Source organism: Brachionichthys hirsutus, chromosome 20 (genome assembly GCF_040956055.1).
Source record: "Brachionichthys hirsutus isolate HB-005 chromosome 20, CSIRO-AGI_Bhir_v1, whole genome shotgun sequence".
Taxonomy (NCBI): domain Eukaryota; kingdom Metazoa; phylum Chordata; class Actinopteri; order Lophiiformes; family Brachionichthyidae; genus Brachionichthys; species Brachionichthys hirsutus.
Window position 1 is genome coordinate 8,207,735 of NC_090916.1, and position 20,245 is coordinate 8,227,979.

The 20,245-nt window shown below is 47.1% G+C and overlaps 1 protein-coding gene across 1 annotated transcript in view; it reads right to left on the reverse strand.

The window, feature by feature from the left end:
* Window positions 1-58: 58 nt before the first annotated feature.
* lama2 (laminin, alpha 2) overlaps window positions 59-20,245 on the reverse strand; it is a 99,754-nt gene continuing 79,567 nt past the window's right edge. Inside the window, exons 41-75 of the mRNA XM_068754099.1 lie at window positions 19,385-19,463; window positions 19,169-19,300; window positions 18,981-19,097; window positions 18,732-18,898; window positions 18,275-18,413; window positions 17,566-17,668; window positions 17,259-17,375; window positions 16,645-16,827; window positions 16,479-16,484; window positions 15,737-15,891; window positions 15,437-15,580; window positions 13,955-14,088; window positions 13,097-13,256; window positions 12,900-13,024; window positions 12,600-12,762; window positions 12,289-12,433; window positions 12,069-12,207; window positions 11,754-11,765; window positions 10,973-11,093; window positions 10,215-10,370; window positions 10,073-10,126; window positions 7,832-7,983; window positions 7,578-7,754; window positions 7,250-7,445; window positions 5,647-5,721; window positions 3,310-3,422; window positions 3,068-3,161; window positions 2,781-2,876; window positions 2,590-2,670; window positions 2,438-2,515; window positions 2,280-2,358; window positions 2,070-2,201; window positions 1,862-1,992; window positions 800-1,019; window positions 59-702 (exon numbers count right to left, since the gene is read on the reverse strand). Of these exons, the coding sequence (XP_068610200.1) occupies window positions 542-702; window positions 800-1,019; window positions 1,862-1,992; window positions 2,070-2,201; window positions 2,280-2,358; window positions 2,438-2,515; window positions 2,590-2,670; window positions 2,781-2,876; window positions 3,068-3,161; window positions 3,310-3,422; window positions 5,647-5,721; window positions 7,250-7,445; window positions 7,578-7,754; window positions 7,832-7,983; window positions 10,073-10,126; window positions 10,215-10,370; window positions 10,973-11,093; window positions 11,754-11,765; window positions 12,069-12,207; window positions 12,289-12,433; window positions 12,600-12,762; window positions 12,900-13,024; window positions 13,097-13,256; window positions 13,955-14,088; window positions 15,437-15,580; window positions 15,737-15,891; window positions 16,479-16,484; window positions 16,645-16,827; window positions 17,259-17,375; window positions 17,566-17,668; window positions 18,275-18,413; window positions 18,732-18,898; window positions 18,981-19,097; window positions 19,169-19,300; window positions 19,385-19,463 (4,336 nt within the window). The 3' untranslated portion in view covers window positions 59-541. The remainder of the gene's footprint in view (window positions 703-799; window positions 1,020-1,861; window positions 1,993-2,069; window positions 2,202-2,279; window positions 2,359-2,437; window positions 2,516-2,589; window positions 2,671-2,780; window positions 2,877-3,067; window positions 3,162-3,309; window positions 3,423-5,646; window positions 5,722-7,249; window positions 7,446-7,577; window positions 7,755-7,831; window positions 7,984-10,072; window positions 10,127-10,214; window positions 10,371-10,972; window positions 11,094-11,753; window positions 11,766-12,068; window positions 12,208-12,288; window positions 12,434-12,599; window positions 12,763-12,899; window positions 13,025-13,096; window positions 13,257-13,954; window positions 14,089-15,436; window positions 15,581-15,736; window positions 15,892-16,478; window positions 16,485-16,644; window positions 16,828-17,258; window positions 17,376-17,565; window positions 17,669-18,274; window positions 18,414-18,731; window positions 18,899-18,980; window positions 19,098-19,168; window positions 19,301-19,384; window positions 19,464-20,245) is intronic.

Below are 20,245 nucleotides of genomic sequence, written 5' to 3' on the forward strand. Positions count from 1 at the left end.
GCCCCACAGCATTGATTTAGGATTATAATCTGTAGTTTGAACGAGGACAGGACATCAGTTTGATGCTGTAAAGATTATATATTTTTTCCAGCCACACCATGCGGGAACATGCACCGCCTCTTCCATCCCACAGAAACACAAGCTGCAGCTCGAGGGACAAATCAAATCAATTGATCCCATGTGGAATGTTAAACATCTCGTCTCTTGAGGAATCAGTAAAACGTGAAGCTGTTAACCGGTAACTTTACAACCTGCATCCAAGTCGCTGAGTTAAATCAAACAATCTACACAAAGATCTTCTGGGTTTAGAGCCTTTAGAAGCATAAAATAGTTTGTTTTATTTTATTTCTGTGTCTCAATCAATTCTCAGAGCACGAGGTCAACCGAGGACAAAAGGAGAAACGTCACACAGTCATTATTTAGTTTGTTAATCCAGGAGCCAAAACAAGAGTGTACTGCAAACCCAATGCTGATTTAATGTTATTGAACGTTTACACGATCACACGCATCCCGAACTCTGATGCTGTCAGCTGCACGAGTTCTAGGCCGCTCCGGCGGGACAGGACAGAGGCTGGACTCCTTTGAGCTCTAGAGCCTTGTCGAAGTGAACCTCCATCGTCTTGGAGGCCTTGGTGATCTTCAGGTTCCTCAGACAGCCTCTGAAGGAGGCGCTGGCGGACAGCGCAGCCTGACGGACGCCGTCTAGGAAGAAGCCGGGACGGCGACACGTGACGCGAATTTATTTACACACTTCAAAGTTGTTGTTGTTTTACTGATGTGTATATAAAAGCGCTCGTACCGGGATACCCCCCGACGTAGATGGGGTCGTTGGTGTCGCATGTGTTGGAGCGGGCGTTGGGACTCTCCGCCCGGCTCTGCTTCCCGTCGACCACGAGCTCCACCCTGTGGCGGAGCTTGGAGGCGATGACGGAGTGCCATTGGCCGTCGCAGAAGCCCGCCCCCTCGGGCGCGTGCTCCGCTGTGATTCGCCCAGCTCCGTTATCGACGTGGAAGCGCAGCTAGGATGGGAAAAAAATTACATTCAATATATTACAGGGTTCGACGTTAACTTTTCTTTTTTTTAGATGAAAACTGCCTGCCCGAAAACAATGTACTGTATTTAATAGACATTTTCCTTTCTGGTGTGATTCATACGAACGTTTAGACTCTTTTATATTTTCCCCCCTGTCTTCAGTTGTCATTGGTCCCCCCGTTACGGCAAAATCGAATAATTTACATTGTTTTAGACATTTTAAAGAAAGTTCTGCTCTGCCTTTCTCCACCACTGCTGGACCATGCTTGTGGTTGACGGGACACGCCAATGCATAAATCCAGCGCGCCTCGGGGCGCAGTCGCTGGAAAGACACGGCATCAACTCTTTTATTTTTTTTTTTTTACCGGTTTAAATGCTAATTTATACAGATATAAGTAATTTTCTTATCATTGGAATAAATTATATCAGTATATAAATATTATCGCCCAACCCTAATAAATAGTTGAATAAAATTCGGTTGCCCCGTCGGGCAGCCTGCATGAGGTTAATGCGTTGAACCCTGTATTACTATCATTAATACGTGATATTACAGATAAAAAAGTTTCTATGATCTATTATCCTAAATCAGAACTACTTTCATAACTGTTAAACACGAAGGCTGTAGAAGGTTAGTTAGTGAGTCTTTATTGTGTTCCTTAAATCCTTGTAAAAATCACAGACTTATATTCCATTTTTTCGACTTAAACTGCTCTGCTGGTTGCTTGGCAACTGCTCAGTTCATATTCATGAAGTCATAGTTTGTTGTTGTTGTTGTTTCACCCCCACCATCAGTAAACAGGGTGTGTCCAACATGAATCTTTTATTTACCCTCCCCTGGATGATTTCCAGTCCCAGTCCGTCGCTGGCTTGGTTGCTGACAGCCAAAAGCACGCCGTTGGTTCTGCTGGTTCTGAACTCGAGTGCTATGGACACGTCCAGACCGACCCTGTAAGAGGAGACTAACCCGAGGGGCCGTTAAATGTCATTACTAGAACAAGCTCCCACATCGTGTGCAACGAGACTCGTCTCGTCTCACCTGCTTTCAGGAAGCCGGTGCCGTCAAAATAAGAGCCCGTCTCCGTAGCGACAAAACATCTTCCCACCATGTGACTGGAGGTGGGCGTGGCCATGTTCAATTTAAAGTCCTCAATGACCGACTCGGTGCGACCTGGGTAAAGAGGTTCCGAGTCCGTTAAAGGTTAATTATTGACGAGTGATTGATAAATGCGAGACAATAATAGCAAACCTGTCGCAGGTGATTTGATGCCGACGGGACTTCCCACCATGCTGACGTTCCGGATGCATCCGTTGATGCTGTAGAGAATCTGGGAATGGAAAGGGGAGATCTTCACACCGATCGGAGGAACAGTGTTAAGGGTTAAACCTTTTGTAACGGCGTCTCACCGGCCCTATTCTCTTGGTGGTGTAGTTTCTAGGCAGTCCACCGACGTACAGCAGCCCCACCACGTCCAGCAGGTCCGCCTGGGGAGACGAGGGGTTAACAACACAGCCATGAAGCACCCGATGGAGACGTCCTCCGTCTGTCCGGTACGAACCTTCTTCGGACTGATCATCTGTTTGTTGTAGCGCCAGTCGACGCTGAGCAGACCTCTCTGCTTGTTCCGACTGACGCGGATCTAAGACGGGGGGGGGACAAAACCAGATGAACGACTGTCTTTACATCTGACGAAGATGAATCAGCGCATGAAGTCTGAAAACGCGGAATCCAAACGAAAGCCTGCACTACCTTGTGCCAGTTGCCGTCGTTGATGGAGAACGGGACGCAGCCAGACGTGTTTCCGTGGCCGAGGTCATAACCCAGACAAACCTGTCCCTCCTTGATCTGCAGGAGGACAGACACGCAGGGTCACCACGGGAAGACGTGAAGCTCTGATCTCCTGTTAGAGGAGCTCGCCCTTATTCCACAGGGACGGAATCAGGAACGGGTTTGGGCGACTTGTGTTATCGTCCAGGTGTTCAAACTGGGAAGTGAGTGATCTGGACAGAAATCCAGTTACACCAGTAGGTAGATACCTGTATGGTCACAAAGTCGGCGTGGTTGATTCTGGCCATGTAGAGGACCAGACCGGACTCCTCCTTGGTCCTCAGCTCAAACTCCAGAATTAGCCTGAGAGAGTGCACAGAGATAACGTCTACACACTCTGTGTACAAATACTACACAAAATACTGAAGGAACTATGTGCACGTTCCTCGTCGTGCACGCTCGGTCTTTTATCTGCACCTTCAACAAGCAGCCGATGGTTCTGAATACACACCTCTCTCTGACTTTGGTGTCATCGAAAGCGAAGCTCATGTGGCTGTTCCTGGTCAGGCCGAACTGAAAGGCCGTCTCCAGGGACGCCGGCGCCACGGCCGACGGGCAGGAGTCCTGCACAGTGGACACGACATGTCGGTTATGTTGTGGAAAATGTGTGTATATGCTGTAAAACGAATAGCCCTCCGAGGAACAAATCAATAAAAGTGAAGTGAAGGTTAGACTCCTGTCCATCACGCCAATCGGGTTTCTGATCTTAAATTAGAACTTTGCTAAATCGATTTATTATTTGACCAGTTTTAATCGTGTTAAATTTCCCACTTTAACAACAGGTTAAAACGTAATTTCTCAGTGATGTTCACCCGCTGACCACAAGGTGTCACTGTCGCACAAGACAAATGACTTAATATAGCTCTGTCCCTTTCTTCTGTAGTTTCTTTCCTCGTCTCTCTTCCATCACATCCCTTCTTGTCATCATGAGAGCCTTCCACTCTCCTCCTCCTCCATGTCTTCCTCCTGTCCTCCCCTCTAGTCTTCCTCCCCACCCCGTGCTCCCACTGTGATCTCACTTTCCCTCTTTTCTTTCCTCCCGTCAGTCCAGCTCATCACTCATTATTTCCTACTGTCTCTTCCACTTTTCCAGCAGCTTCTCTCTTCATGTCTTCGGCTTCTTCGCTCATCAACACAACTTCCATATGTCCTCTCTTCCTCCAGGTTTTTCTCGGTTCACCAGTTCCCTGGACTCTTAACGTTCATCAATCCTTTGCTTCCTCTCTTTCTCCCTCTCCTTTCACAGGGTTGGTTTTCAGTTGTTTATTTTACTTCACTCCTCCCTCCCCCTTTCCTCTGTTCTTCCCTCCTCCTGGTGCTTTCTTGCTCTTCTTCTGCATCCTCCAAATCTATTTTTTCATTTTCTTCTTTCTTCCAAATCACTCTATTTTTTCTTCTACCCTTTACTTGATCTCCTGTTTTGCCCTCTCTTCTCACCATCTTTCCTCCAGCTTCCACCTCATCTCCTTTCGTTCTAGTCTGCCTGCCTCTTCGCCCACCTGCCCTCCTCCTCCTTTTTGAACCCTTTTCTTCCCCTCTTGAATGCATCTTTTCACGGATAACAAAGCGCCGTTTCCATCCATCCAGTGTCGGCATGAGAGGGGGAGCATCTCAGCTGATTGTGCGTTTGCTTGTGTCTTAATCTCGCCTCCTCCTCTCTTGTTCTCTTTCAACCGAAGACACTCCCCACACGGTGACCTTGCTTTGACGCAGCTCACCTCTTATCGTTCTCTGTCCTCACATCCTCTCCTCCTCTTTCTCGTCCCCCCCCCCATCTAACAAAAGCGAGATGTCACTTGCTCAGAAGCGTTTCCCTTCTCTTTCCTTTCATTCCTCTGCTCCATCTTTCCATTAAGCCAACAAAAGGCTCCTCCTTTTCTTTCCTCCTCTTCCTCCATGACTGCACCTTTTCTCTCCGCTCTCATCTTTCCTCTGGTTTCTTTCATCCTGCTCTTCTTCAATCCCTCGCTCTGCGTCTTTCCATTAAGCTAACAATAGGGAGACGGTCTTCCATTCAGACTGGCTGGTCTTTGGTTGGAGGTCAGACCAATAGAATCAGAAGTCGTGTGTGTGTGTGTGTGTGTGTGGTCAGACGTCCCAGCTCTGCTTTATGCAGGTTTCAAACACACTCTCTTGGCCTCTGGTAGTAATTTATCTTAAGCTACAGATGTTTTACTGCTCGACTCGTGACCCAGTTAAAGGCTGTGCAGCGTTCATTAGACATATGCCACTAGTCTTTATATTATTTAATAGTGCTCCGAACTTGGCTCTTCAAAGTGTAAAATCTAATAGTGCAGCTTAAACAGGACCCTAAGGAGGCAGACATCCAGTAATTGACGAATGTCGGCAGGTTAAATGATCACCTGACAGGAAATGGCGTCAGCATCAGGGTGACCTGCTGCAACGCATCACCTTTAGGGGGTTTGAAACATTTAAAACCGTCTCATCTTTCAGCGGCTGAAGGTCTTCAGGGTGAAGCAGACCTGTCCCGTGTGCAGGAGCACGAATCTGATTGGTTGTCGCAGCTATAAACGCTCCTTTGATTGGATGAGATCTGAGCGACGCCCCGATGACGACGGATTTAACGCGACCACGCCATAAAAATAAACCGGAAAAGAACCTGAAACGTACGACAGCAGAAACTTCTTCTACATAACAGGGGAAGAGACTCATTCATGAAACAATGCAAGCTATGATGATGATGATTGTGATTATTATAGGATGTCATGAAATGATCAGCAAAGCAAATGAAGAAGGCGGGTCAAACCGTGTGCGTGTGTGTGTGTACCGCGTCAGTGCCGGGCTCCCGTTTAGCAGTGGGCGTGGCTGCAGCACCAGTAGGCGTGGCAGGGGGCGTGGCCTCCTGCGGGTCAGCAGTGAGGAAGCAGGAATGCAGGGATTAGTCGGAGGATGACAGCAGCGTTTATGACGAGCAGGCAGCCTTCATAAACGCGCCATAGCGGTTAATGAAGCTACGCAAACATTTCTGAGTCAGAAATGAAGCTTAAATTCAATAAGACCAACAAATAGACTTCAATAAAAGTGGTTTCTCATTCTCCAGCGGAGGATCTACCCCGTTTTACCCTTTGACAGAATCTCAGAGTGACTGAGGGCAATTAGAGAGCTGTCACGATGCTATCAATCAGAGCAGGATGGTAAAAACAGGAACTGGAAAACACTGAATCCAGTCCCCGGTTTTGAAGTACCCTCTTACGGAGGCCACTTCACCTTCCGCATCCGACCTGAAGGATCCAGAGAACAGGAGATGCGGTGGCGGAGGAGTGGGAGATAAAGAAGCCTCTTAATTCGAGCACCGGCTGACACCGGTGTTTACCGTTAACCGCCAGTCAGCGCGGGGTTATCTCCCCCGTCTGACATCAGTCAGCAGCTAATGGCCAAATGCATGTTGTTAGCAGAGCTCTGTCACCTGAAACACTTCAGGAAGAATCCCGATCATAACGATAATAATAATAACAATAATAAGGGTGCGTTTAAAAGCGTGGCGTTCACAGTGAGATGCTGAGTCTGTACAGGAAACGGATCAGGGAGCCCCGGGAGACATGTCCCGCCATGTTGTACGGCTGTAATGGAAAGCTGTTCCAACAGTCAGCAAGATCAGCATTAAGGAAATACCCGACAAATGAAACATGGGTCGTAAAGATAATTACTGAAGCAGAGACTAAAAGAGCTATGGCCTCTCGCAGCCTGTGGTTTCGCTGTATATCACGGAGCAGATGAATTTACAGGCCATAAAGCGACACACCTCAGAGTTATAGAGAAGCCGGCGTGGCGCTTTGTCTCCGCTGCATGATCAATGTCCTTTTAGCGGCGCCGTTTAGCAGGTAACTGGGTAACCGATCAGCTGTAACAGCCGTAAGGCTCTTATAAATACCTGAAATACGTCTCACGATGCCGAAGGCTGTGACGGGAATGACTTCACAGCCTACCGGCCTCGCAGCGCGCGAGCTAAATGTTAACCGAGGAAGCGTCTTGGGCTCATAAAACATAAATGAAATTCACAGCTAGCCTAGCGTAGCGTAGCCGAGGCGTCACGCTGCATGACAAGGCTTGCCAGAGGTGGAGTTTAGTGGCTCAAGGCTAAAGAGGCTATAAAGTAGAGTTAATGGCCTGTACAACTGCTATGTGATGAAGCGCTAAGCTAACACGGCAAGGCCATGGACACATTTCATCAGAGAGAAATGGGTGTGTGTTTGTTTGTGAGAGCGATGGTAAGCAAACAAAAGAAGGGGACGAATGAACGAGCGTCAGTAAATGTATATTAAACTTGATAATTTACTCGCGCATGTATTTTAATGATCTTAAGTAATGAAACTTAATCCCGTGTGTGTGTTTAAGCCGTCCGACGTGTGTCCTATGCTAATGTCGCTCACAGCAGGAGGCCCCGGAAGCGGCGGGATGACAGTCGGAGTCAGTGGAGGAGTGAGCGGCTTGGAGGCCTCCTCCTCCTCCTCCTCCTCCTTCTTGGGCTCCTCCTCATCCGGCACAAGAGGCAGAAGCGGGGCGATGTTGGGGCATTGGCCGATTTCAGCGTTCTCAAAGGAGACGGGCCGAGAGAAATCTGACAGACTGGGAGATGAGAGACACGAAACATGTGTCAAAATGTAACAAACAACTTAAAGATAAATTTTGGCAAATTTTGGCGGGAACACAGCAGCAGGAAATGACCCAAAATGAAACGCTAACACAGGAGTTACATACACAGCGTTGATCATGAGGTTCCAAATGCATCCCTGGAATGGGATGTTTGCTCTGTTGGATGTCTGCTCCACATCTGCAGGAATACCACCGAGGAAGACGCGCTTCAAGCTCATCGGCTGGTCGTTGGGAAGCGCCGCCTCCCTCTTTGGCTCCTCGTCCACCTGAACCGCAAAAGATCTGTTGGGAAACACACGGAGAGAAACATGAAGGAAAAGTAAAGGAAGCACAGACTGAAGAGTCAGTTAAACTCCGACCTGCCGGGCTGCCTCTCGATACGCAGCGAGTGCTCCCTCCCGTCGTTCAGCACGCCTTGCTCCGGCCGTCTGATGACGCGGCGTGGGCTGTGGCTGCTGGTAAACACCAGAACCTCCAGAGAACCTTTGTTCAGCATGACCGAGACGTAGGGCTGCAGGAGTCGGAGGAAAAGTTTAGGAATGACTCTGGAACACGCCCGGAATCATCAGACCCGGATCTGAGGCAGAACCTGTAAACATGATGTCCTCAACATGGATCAGACTCACCCCGTCCTGCATGGGGTCATTCTTTAAATGTCAGGAAGGAGGAGAGGAGGAGAAAGGGAAGACGAGGGGAAGACGAGAGAGATAAGAATTGAAGGTTGGCGAGAAGACAAACAGGGGGGAGGAGAGAGTGGGAATTAAAGAGTGAAAGGCGAAAAGGGGAGTCGAGGGGAGGGGTGTGTGTGTGTGTGTGTGGGGGGGGGGGGTATAGAGAGAAACATAAGAGGTAGAAGATAAGAGGAGAGCAGGGAGGAAAGGATAACAGGAGATGAGAGGAACAGAGAGGAGAAGATAATAGGGGGAAAAGATGAGAGGGCAGAGAGCAAAACAGCGAGCCAGATAGAGAGAAAGAAAGAGAGGCAGACGGAGAGGTGGAGGAGAGCAGCGGCGCAGGGTCAGGCTAATTTGAATTTTAATTCACTATGTGCCAGAGGGCGAAGTGGGAGACAATTTACCACCTGAAAATGGAATTTCAATTTGAGGTCGGGCACAAATTGAACTGAGATGTAGCTACAACATGCCTCTCACACACACACACACACACACACACACACACACACACACACACACACACACACACACACCCCAGTATTACAGATGAACATGTAGAGGCACAAACACACAGTTATAATCTTTGGATTTGTGTGTGTGTGTTTTTTATTTGTGAACCGATCTAATCTCTTTATCATGAATCTTCTGTAACAACACACCTCGGAGGTCGCAGGCATTTTTGGAATGTTTTATGTGTTTTGTTTTAGAAGTCGTTCTTCATTTCGGGCATTTATTTGTGCGTGTTCCATTAAATCGGTTCGGCTTTAGCGTCAGGATAATAACGGCGGTTAATCAGCAGAGATAAAAGTGTTGCTTAAAGCGAGCGGCGTTCCCGTTTCCACACGCCATCGGTGGACGGTTTAGAAGCAGCTTCCTGTAAAGATCATGCATTTCACGAGGACGAGGCGGAATCGTGCCGGAGCTGAATTCTGAGTGTTGATTCGATTTCATTCTGGATCAGCAAGGGCTGGACATTTCCCAGACCCCTCCCCCCACACACACACCATTTCAGCCGTCAAATCCTAAATGATGGCCGTCCTCCAGTCCACAGATCGACTCCGGGACAGGAGGACGGTCAAGCTGAAGCATTTCCTTCCCCCCCGAGTTCATCTTTCTCTCTTCTTCACACTATAACCCTTTAATCTCATGCTCAACCTCCGTCCTCAATTTCGTTCATCCATCTTCTCCCATTCTCTCTTTCTGTCCGCCATCAACTCTCCTCCATTTCATTCCCCCTCTCTCAGCTTGCATCATTTCTCTCCTCTCCAGCGCCGCTCTTTGCCCTCCATCCTTTCTTTCACCTCGAAATCTCCTTCCTCTGTCCCTCCTTCGTCTCCTGTCCCCTTCTCTCTTCCTATCTCTCCGTCCCTCACTAAAACATCCATTAGTCAGGGCCAAGTAGAGTTGATGGTGTTTTTAACCTCGCTTAACCTTTCTCCCCACACACAGACACGCACACACACACACACACACACACATACACACACACACACACACACACACACACACACACACACACACACACACACACACACACACACACTCCATGCCCTACCTGCCAGCATTATTCGTAAAAATAGATTTATGCGTTCAACAACCAGTGATGATGGATAAGCTGGAGGTAACCCTCTGTCCTCTCTCACACACACACGCACACACACACACACACACACACACACACACACACACAAAGAAAGGCCTGCAAGTTTCATTGCACCAAATATGGAGCATGATGCAGAAGTTAAATAATATATTATTGATTTATCACTGTTTAGCATGAAGGAGGACGGAATCCAACTTCAGTGTGTGCAAAATGAGTGTGTGTGTGTGTGTGTTGGCGTGGTCAGCTGAAAGCTAACCCAGGTATCATGCAATAGGTTAACGGCCGCTGTGTGTCTGTGCGTCTCGAGTAAAGGACACACCAACCTCTCCGGACTGCCTGCGTCTCCTCTTCGAGCTGAAGCTGTTTGCGTTCCGGGTCTGGGTGGGGGATATTTTCAGGAAAATGAACGACATCATCATAATGAGCTAACGCCACATCTTTGACACGTATCAGGTGCGAGCAGACCTGCTGATGCGTCACCGGAGCGCCACCTACTGCCAGCAGTATGGTGCCGGTGTCGGCCAGGGTGCTGAACGACAGGCTGATCTCCGTGCCCAATCCCAGCGACAGGGCCCCCAGCTCCACGTAGCCCGGCTTGGAGAAACTGACGGTGTACAAGTTCTGTAAGAAAAGACATCAAACAGATGAAGCTAACGAGCATGTTACTCCAAATGACACAAATCAGAGGGAGATAAAATAAATAAATAAAGAGAATATCTTGAAATGCAAAATCGCGATTATCCGACGGAGTCGAGTCAAGGCTTCATTTCTAAGACGGACATTTACCGAAAGCTTCACCCGCTTCTCATTTATGTCTTCGTTTGCGGGTGCAAATTGGAAATACTCACACCGACAGAAACATTCTAATTGTCGAATGGCAAAGAGGAGCAGAACGACCTCGACTGCGCGCTCATTCAACCCTGGACCATTCTGCTCCTTTATACGCTTGGAATGAGCCAACGGTGAACGACACGGGTACATAGAAATCAGTGAATACCTCACAGCATGTGTGTGTGTGTGTGTGTGTGTGAAGACCACTAATTGATAATAGCCGGTGTGCATGAAATAAAACAGCTTTTACATTCCTGATGATAAATCTCCGCTCTCTCGCTCTTTATATGTGATGTTTTAAAGAAGTGAATGTATGAAAGAACTAAAGAGAACAAACAAAAAATGAAACTAGAAGCAGCGAGGTCAGGTGCGTTGGATTTTCAGACTCTCACCTCCACGTTGCATCCTTTGACGACTCCAGTATAATCTGAGCTGCTGAGGAGATTATACGGCGTCCTGGAGACTTCGATCTCATGGAGACATCCAGCGTAACGTTTCAGTGTAATCTCAGGCCTGTTGAAGGTTTGAATCAATTTCAGCTCAGATCATTTAACGTTGAAAAGATTCCAGAATCCTCCGACGTTGCCGTTTCTCAGCGGCGTGACGTAGTTTAATAAAACGTGAAGCAGTGAAACTTTTGCATCAAGTATCCAGAAGTAGAATCTGAATTTGTTGTTTGTTCATTTAGTCCGTAATAGCGATCTGAGATTTATTATAGTGATCAGTTTGCGGCTTTGGTTAAATTGTAACATCGTGCATTTTGCACGTCTCAGTGTTATAGAAGAGGAAAGGAAAAACAATCTTCGGCTGAGCTCGCCCTGAACATGTGATTTGCAATTACATGGCACCTTTATTTTTATTTGATTAGTGCTTTATTTTTTATTTTTTTTGCAGCTCTGCAAAAATTGTTGCTTGCAGTGCTACAAATAATTGTTTGAGCCGCTAAAATTTGCATCTAAAGCGCATTTTGAATATGATCATGGCGATGGTGCCTGCGAGGCACAAGGGAATGTTGCTGAACAGACAAACGGCAAATTCACATGGACAAAGGACCGGGAGTGATTTCTAGCCACCGTGTGGAGGAGCAGGAGCCTTCAGCCAAAATGCTACGCGAGGAATGTAGAATTAAATGTAGAATATGTTTGTGTATGAAATTTGCTTTTCATTATTTACCTGGCTGTCATGCTGTTCAGATAAAATGAAAAATATTAAAGCATTAGCAGACTTCAAAAAACACAGTTTCAACTAATGATGCTAGTAAGCTAGTCTGCTAAACTAGACTTAATGAGTCGGTTAACCAGGTTCATTCTAAGGACTTTAAGTGTCGATAAAAGATCAGTCACATTTTTTTTAAAGGTTCTGCTTTAACTTAGCAACACCCCCCCCTCAAATTAAAGATGCTGAGTCAAATAAATGTCACATATTATGGGCTTCCGTGCAATAAATGCCTGCGTATATGTTCGTACGACAGCATGGGCGCGTCTGTACCTGTAATTTCCAATGGTAGGCAACCCTCCGAAATAGATCTTCTGGTTTTCCTTGAGGTTCAGCCCGGTAGCTGAACCTTGGGATGTGGCCACCATCTTCTCCTCGGCGCCGCTGTCGATGTCCACCACCGTCACCGTGGCTTTGTGAACAGGTGAATACCGTTAAACGACAGCAGGAGACACAAAGGTCAGCGTAGCGCAGTGTTAGCGTAGAAACCTGCCTTGTTTCTTGTTCCGCGACATGGTGAGGGATTTCCAGCGGCCGTCGTTGTGGCGATTGACTGTTACGGCGCTGCCGACACCTGACCCCAGGTCGAAGCTCACCTTCACCTTGCCCTCTGACAGTTCCAGGGACAGGAAGTCTTTCTACAGACAATAGACGTACACTGCCTTAAACGTTTCCCATCTTTACTAGAGGATTGTGAATATTGCTGGTAACATTATTCATCTCCATCATCGCTATCGATGTTCTCACATCCAGCCTTTCTTCTGGCTTTTCTACTTCTAGTAATCCTCTTTCTTGCATACGTACCATATCTTCAGTGGCTAAATACATTAGCAGGGAGTCGGAGGAGAAGGTTCGGAACTTAAAGGTCACGGTGGAAATGTTGGGGTTCCACCTGGTGGGTCGTCCCACCGCGCCGTAGCCTTCCCCGTCCAGCTGCACTGTCCCCTCACCATTGGAACGCTGGGGGCTAAAATAAGACGCTTTAATTCCCAACCCAAATATCACAAGGGTTTGAAAGGTCACAAACATAAAAAGACGAATTGACCTCGCAAATATTAAAACCGCTGGAAAGATGAAAAATCCGAGAAGGGTGCGTTTGTTTACCTGACGACACATCCTCTACAGTCTCCCTGTCTGTCTCTGTAGTTCCACAGTCCGACGGGTTTGCCGTCCAGGAACGTCTCCCCCATGCAGCCTGTGAACGTCGTCGTTCGCACCGCGTCGGCTTTCTGAGAGACGAACGGAGGAAGATTTGAATAAAGACAGACGGGCTATTGACGTTGTTAGAAGCAAGGAGATACCTTGACGGAGCCGAGTATTCCTCCGACAAACAGGTAGGCATTCTGGTCCACGTCCAAGATGGTGTAGGCGGTGGGAGAGTTGGCGCTGGCCGGGGTCGGCATCGTGCCGGCCGTAGAGCCTTCCAACGGATAAACTGATATGGTGCCATTCAAGCCATTCCTGCAGACACAGAATGAGACAAAGCAGAAACAAACAAGTTTTATGTTTTCTGTTTGCCTCCTCCTGGAAGATGTTTTCTCTGATTAAAGATGCCGCAGTGAGTTTTTTTTTATGAACTGTTCTGCAGGTATTCTAAAGATGAATGATAGAAACACGTGGAAGAACCGGCCTGGAGCCGTGGAATTCAGATCGGCACGGCGGAATTAATCTCCCGCCTCGGAGTTTGTTTTCAAAGCAGGAACAGCATCTCCCTGTCGCGCACGGGAACGTTTGAAAGATTTAGAGTCGCCGTAATCCTACTGGGAAGCACATTTGGGAAATCTCTCCGACGGCAATGCGCGGCGCATGTGGGACGCCTGCTCGGCGTGAATGGCTCCTCGTGTCGGACGGTAAGGATACAGGCTTGTGACAGAGAAAAAGTGGATCTTCTAGATTCTGCTTTATCTTTGTAACGATGTGCTGCAGGTTGTCACGGTTGCACCGCGCTTGATTTCCCAGGTGAAGCGATATGCTTCCACTGCGGCATGAACCAAAAGATGCTGTGCGGCTGTCGGGCTTATTTTTCCTGTTGCTGTTGGTTGAATTCAATTATAGATCAGTGTTTAATCAAACCTTTAATACTGGAAAGCGATCACATCCATCCACCCTCATGTTAACGGAACATGTGACCCGTTCGGATGCGTGCGCGAGCTTCTTACCGTGACGCCTCTATCCTGTGCCAGCTCCCGTCGTGGATGGTGCGATGGGGATATTCAACCCTTCCCACGCCGGAACCCACATCCCAGAGGAAACCGACCTTCCCTCGTCGCATCTCTAAAGCCAGGAAGTCAACCTGAGACACGCACAAAATGAAAATCCCGTAACTACAACACTCACAACAAAGTAATGAGAGTTTGAAGGGTGCTGCTGAAACGAGCTCGTCTGCAGAGGATTTGAAATTCAAAACGTCTCCAGAACGTCCAGAGCAGAATTCACGGGCGACTTCATCCAACCGTGCAACGTGCGTTTTTTATCGTGGGTACATCTGACCAACAGAACAATGTTGGTCCTGATGCAAAATGACGACGATAAAAAGCTTTACTACGGATACATTTAGGAATTATTTACGACTCCGGGAATAGTAGAGGAGCAGATCAAGTCCACACCGGCTCTGCTCCATCTGAGGGGAAAAAGGCCAACATTTTGTCATTCTGGCTCTGTAAGTGATTTCACACAGCCGTGCTGTATTTTGATTAATTGCCCCATTACATATAGAGCCCCCCCCCCCCCCCCCCAAAAAAAAAAATTAATAAGAGAACTTTGAGTTTACACACTCATTTGGATGCAGTCTCAAGTACACACACACCCACACACAGTATTATTATTCATCCAGTATTACGCATAATTAGAGATTATTATGAAGGCACATTTGAAGACACAATTAACACACGTCTACGCACACATAACAACACACTCTTATCTTTCTCTCCGGGGTAATGGTGATTATTCATTAGCACAGATCACAGGGCGTCATCGCTATTATTCAACTAGCAGTACAGACGAGTAGTGAAATGTTTGGGGGCACACACCCACGCAGACGCGCGCGCGCGACATTATTATTCATACGGAATTCTTCACTATTAAAGAATATTGTGAGACACACAAAAAATACACACAAGATGTCTCAGTCAGATGAACAGCCGTGATTTCTCAGGGGAAATCAGGGTAAAGCAGAAAGCAACATGAACTTGTTGTTTTTTGCTGCCGCTCTTTAGGGCACACACACACACACACACACACACACACGCACTCATTTAGGGATTATAGGAGGGTACCCTAAAATCACAGTGCGAGGGGTTTCCTAGGGATTTGTCAGGAACTTTTAATTATTCTTATATTGGAAAAATCACACTGACTGAAAGAGTAACACAAGTGTGTGTGTGTGTGTGTGTGTATGTGCAAGATTAATGTTACACAACACACAGCACCCCAGCGTTGTGTTAAATATGATTAATGCTTTACTGTGAAGCATTTATTATTCATTCGTTCGCACACATACAACGTTTAACCCATAAAGATAAACAGACTTAATGGGTTAACACACAACAATACTTTAGTATCTAGGGGACGGACAGATTATATAGATTAGATATAGATTACACTATATCCTGTATTGGTAAGTAAACGGAGGGTATATTTACGTATTTGGCGGATCCCAGGTAGAACAGCAGGTTCTCGGGGGTGGTGGTTTTAACGTGAAGGGTGATGGTGTTGTACCTCCCTTTCCTGATGTCGGGGCGGTAGCTACGGAGACAGTCGCCGCCTGACGACACCGACACTTTGATCTGGACGGAGGAAGAAGATGATGAGGAAGCTGTCGCCTTGTATTTTATGAGGCGATTATTTTATATCAGTGAAATAACAGCTTTTGAATAGTTTTTTTTTGTGGGTTACTTGTTTTTAAAAAATGCGTTTGTTGTTGACATTTTTTGACTACTCACCGAGTTCGCTTGTTTCCTGGCCTGGTTGATCAGTTCCTTGATTTGTGAGATGTTCCGCCTCAAATTGTCCTGCAGCTTTTTGATCGGCTGCAGCTTCTCCAGCAGCCTATCGGCCTCATCCTCCAAATCCTTCACCTTCGCTCCTGCGGCGTGGACTGAGGAGAGAGGTAAAGAGCGGTGACGACACAGAAGAGCACGCTCTCGTCTTCATCGCTGACGCCGTGCGCCGTTTTATCGCTGAGAGAGGTGCAAAGACCGGGCGAGAGGTCAGAGGACGACAAATGAGTTTGGAAAGATGGAGAGGTCTGTGAGAGCAAAAACAATTAGCACTTAGAGGACTTCCTCTATAACTACTGTGTATTATAAAAGCTTGAAACTGTGAAATAATTCAGTCAACAGAAAGAAAAAGACTTCCATGCTTTGCGATGTGCAGAGATCTCATGCTCGAGCAGAGCAGAACCGAACCGTTCAGCAATTAAAGGTCATTGGTCTAAAAGGGTGGTGCAACAATACCGATGCTGAAAGTTGTCATGTTGACATGGATGATAGGGATTGACTTTAAAACTGCTGATGCGGTGATTCCATTGGAGGTGATTTTAAAATACTATGTATTTATACATTAAGCAAAGACAGAATTTGCACTGGGAACTAAGTTAAATGTGTAATAAATTGATCATTTCTTATTACAACATGGTATTGGTGCACCACTTGTAGTAAATGTATTAAGTTGAAATATACATACTGATGGCTGTGGGGATTGAAAAAAGAGAGACAGGGAGAAACGGATCAGGTTTTGGTTAAATTTGCCGTTTTATGAGCCTAAATTAAAGCCTAAAAGTATTTTTAAAGCTCAGAGTTGTGTTAACTTTGTTCTACAAAACACAACATAATGATTTGACTCAAGTTACTGTTTTTCTCGGGGTCCTGGATCATCTGATTGGCCGTATTGACGGTGTCCTTCAGCTCGCTGTAGTTCCTCTGTAGGCCGCTGAGCTGCAGGTTCAAGTCTCCGAGGCGATCCAGGACGTCTATGGCCGTGGCGTTAGCATCCGCTGCTACGGCCTTGGTGGCGGCGAGCTTTGCCGCTGTGTCTAACAGAACAAAATAAACAACAACAGAAGCAGTCGCCATGGTGATCTGATCTGGAATTATATCACACCATGGGTCAAGCATTTCTTCAAACTTCACCAGGTTTTCCGGTGAACTCGGTCCACAGATATCTTTTTCTTAAATGCAGATCAGTCTTTTAGGAGAGCGGGACGCGTTGCGGTATTTTTGGACTCACTCTCAGGCGTTGGAATTGAAATTGTTTTGTGTTTTGTTGCGGCTACATTTCCAACTACCTGCGCGTCGATCCGAACGCAGTCATGTGCATCGCCGCGGCGCCTCCCGGTGAGTGCATTGCGCGAGGACTGACACGTGTCAAGTCGAGTTCACCGGAGCAGCTGACCTCTATCAGAGCAGCGATATTGATCCACTCGCTTTTTATCTCTCTCTCCCACACACACAGCATTTGTCCTACCGTTGGGGATAGCGTTGAGCGTTTCCAGGGTTCCGTTGACAGCTTTCAGCAGGTCTTTGGTTTTGTCTCTGGCTGCTTTTACTCTGCTCTTCAACACGGCTACACTCTCGGCATTCTCTACACACAAAAACACAATGATTTCATGCCAAGGTTGCCTCCAGATGAAAACACTTCCCTGAGTGACGGTGGGCAAATCACAGAGAGGCAGATGAAGAGGTAAACCGCTTCTATGTACGCGTTTCATCTTTAATACCATCACTGTGACACAGGACACACACACCTGTGACATCATTTTGAAGCTGCTTACCTGTGACATCATTCTGAAGCTGCCTGGCTTGATTAAGAAGTCTGTAACTCTTCTGAAACGTCCCCTGAGCTGCTTCAATAACTGGTACCTCAGGCCCTAAAGCCTACACACACACACACACACACACACACACACACACAGAAATAGATAAATATCAATAAAATGTTCAGAAAACTTTATAATCATCAACAAAATAAGAATATAAACAGAAAATTATATAAAAAAAGTACAAGATCAGAATAAAATAAAATTGTTAGACAAGGCCAGAAATAGGGATTGAAGAATGGGGGGGGGGGGGACTAATACATTCAGGTTAGAAGAGAAAGGGAGATTTCAGGTGTGTTTGGTGATGATAATGAAAAAAGGAGAGGCATAAAGAAGAAGGAGGAAGCTTTGAACTCTCAGCCACGACTAATGGAGAGCCGAGATTACGCTCCTGTTACTGCATGCAAGACGCACAAACACGAGCCTGAGCGCAGGCCGAGAACGGAGCGTACACTTCCACAGGAAGGCTGGAACTATTTTCAGCATGCATTCAGTACGGCTTGCATAAATCTGCACGGTTCAGCTGCTGGTGGAAACTTCCCGTTTAAATCGGAGAACAAGGAGAAGAAGACTGGTTTGTAACGGGATAATTCATTACACCCTGAAATAAGAAGTCTCCACTTCAGAATATAGTCAGTGTTTCTGTGTGCGCCGGTGTACCCACCAGCGCCAGCGCCTCGCTCGCCCTCTGTTTGGCCGCCTTCGCCTCTTTCTCCGCCGCATCGATGTTGGCTTTAATGTTGCTATAGGCCTTGAAGGCGGCTGTTGCGTTGAAGGAGAGGTTTTTAGCTTCGGCCAAAATGCTGCAAGCAGAGAGAGGAAGAAAAGGCAGACATGGACGTCAGTTTCTTTTCCCTGTTTTTATACCACTTAACTGGTTTATGTCTGAGCGCAGATTTGCTTCGGTTGTGCCTCTTGTGAGGTGATAATTACTTTAATGATATTACGTTTACCTAATTCATTGATTAATCTCTGGGTTCGTAACATTTGCAACATCATTAAGAAGCGGCCCAAAATACCGAAGGTGATCGAGGTAAAGCTAATCCTCCAGCTAAAGATCATAATTATTATTCAATTGATTATCAAAAGCTGGATTGTCATAAATCAACAATCGTGCTTACCCGTCCAAAATGGCGGCAGACTGATTGAGCTGCTTTGCGTGTTCCTCGGCGTCGTGCACATGAGCCGCCAGGCCGCCGCCGCCGCTCAGACCGTGGGTCAGGTGACGGACTTTATTATCCAGCTGGCCATGAAGCGGCCCCAGTTCATTCCCCATCTCCTCCAAGTCCTGCAGATCAAAAGAATAAAAGCACAAATAAGGGTGTTCTTCAACCCCACACGACCCTGGAGTGGTGAGCGTCTCCTCTGACCTCTATCTCCTTATTAATGTTGTCAGAAAGCTGGTTGGCTTCATCCAGCAGACGCTCTCCTTCTCCCAGGACGTCCTGTGCTTCCTGTTTCACTCCGCTCACCGCAGAGCGCTTCCTCTGCAAAAACACGATCGTTTAGGACGTTGCTTCCTCATAACACGTATTAAAACGTGCGTATGTGCGTGCACCTCCAGAGCGCCGAGCTTAGCCTGGTTTTGTTCAGCCAGCTTTCCGGCCTGCCTCGTCTGTCCCTGGGCAGAGTGGAGCAGATCCTGGGCCTCCTGCAGCTTCCCCTCGTGGTCCGAGAGCTTCTCCTTTATCTAGGAAAGGAAGAATTAAGTTAAAATCATAAACAAAAGAGGGATATAAAGAACAAAGAGGCAGAGATCAGACGTTATAAGAACCTCTGCTTTCAGATCCTCCGTGGCCTGGTGGGGGTCGCCGAACAACCGCTTCACTTTCTGGTACAACTCCTCGGCGAGGCTGGAGAAAGGAGGATTTAACAATGTGTTATTTGATTGATTTCCAATGCAGCCATTTATACAAATCCATATTTCCTCTTCACTGACAACGAAGCCATCGTCGTTTCGGAAGTATTTAAAACGGTTCGATAACCATATGTTTAGCATTAGCATCCATTAATGAGCTTCATTTTACCACCTTCGGCATTAATTAAGACGACAAGGACCGAGTGTCCCCTGGTTTGTCTTCACTCAAAGGACAATCTCACACAGCTTTAAGGACGATTGGTTGGATGGAACTTTAATGAATCCTTTGGAGGAATAGAGCGACTAAAACACGACGCCACCAAGTAAACAAGCGATGTTCAGCAGCGATTTTAACAGAAGCCAAAAACGAAAATATACAATTTCTATATGTGTGTCAGCCCTGATCATTCTGCTGAAGCGTCCCTTCAGCACGGGGCGACGGCGTCTCTGCTGCTCTGGCAGAAAGCTGCCCTCAAGGTTCAGTCGAATAATCAACCGCACACTGACAGACGAGGCGTTCAGAGGCGATTTCTCTTTGTCTCGCTTATTCTCAGCCACTTTCACTACAACTCTCCGTCCATCTGTCAGCTCTCCTCTCCCTCTGCGACTCTCCGTCACCGCGCCTCTCCCGCCGCTTCCACCCCTTCAGCTCTATGTACAGTACTTTTAATTAACTCGTCGACCTCTGCCACCGTTCGCTGTTCAGAGCGGGCAAGGAGGTGCTGAGGAGAATAGATTGCTAATGTCTACAGAAAGTGAGGGGGATTCCCCCCCCCA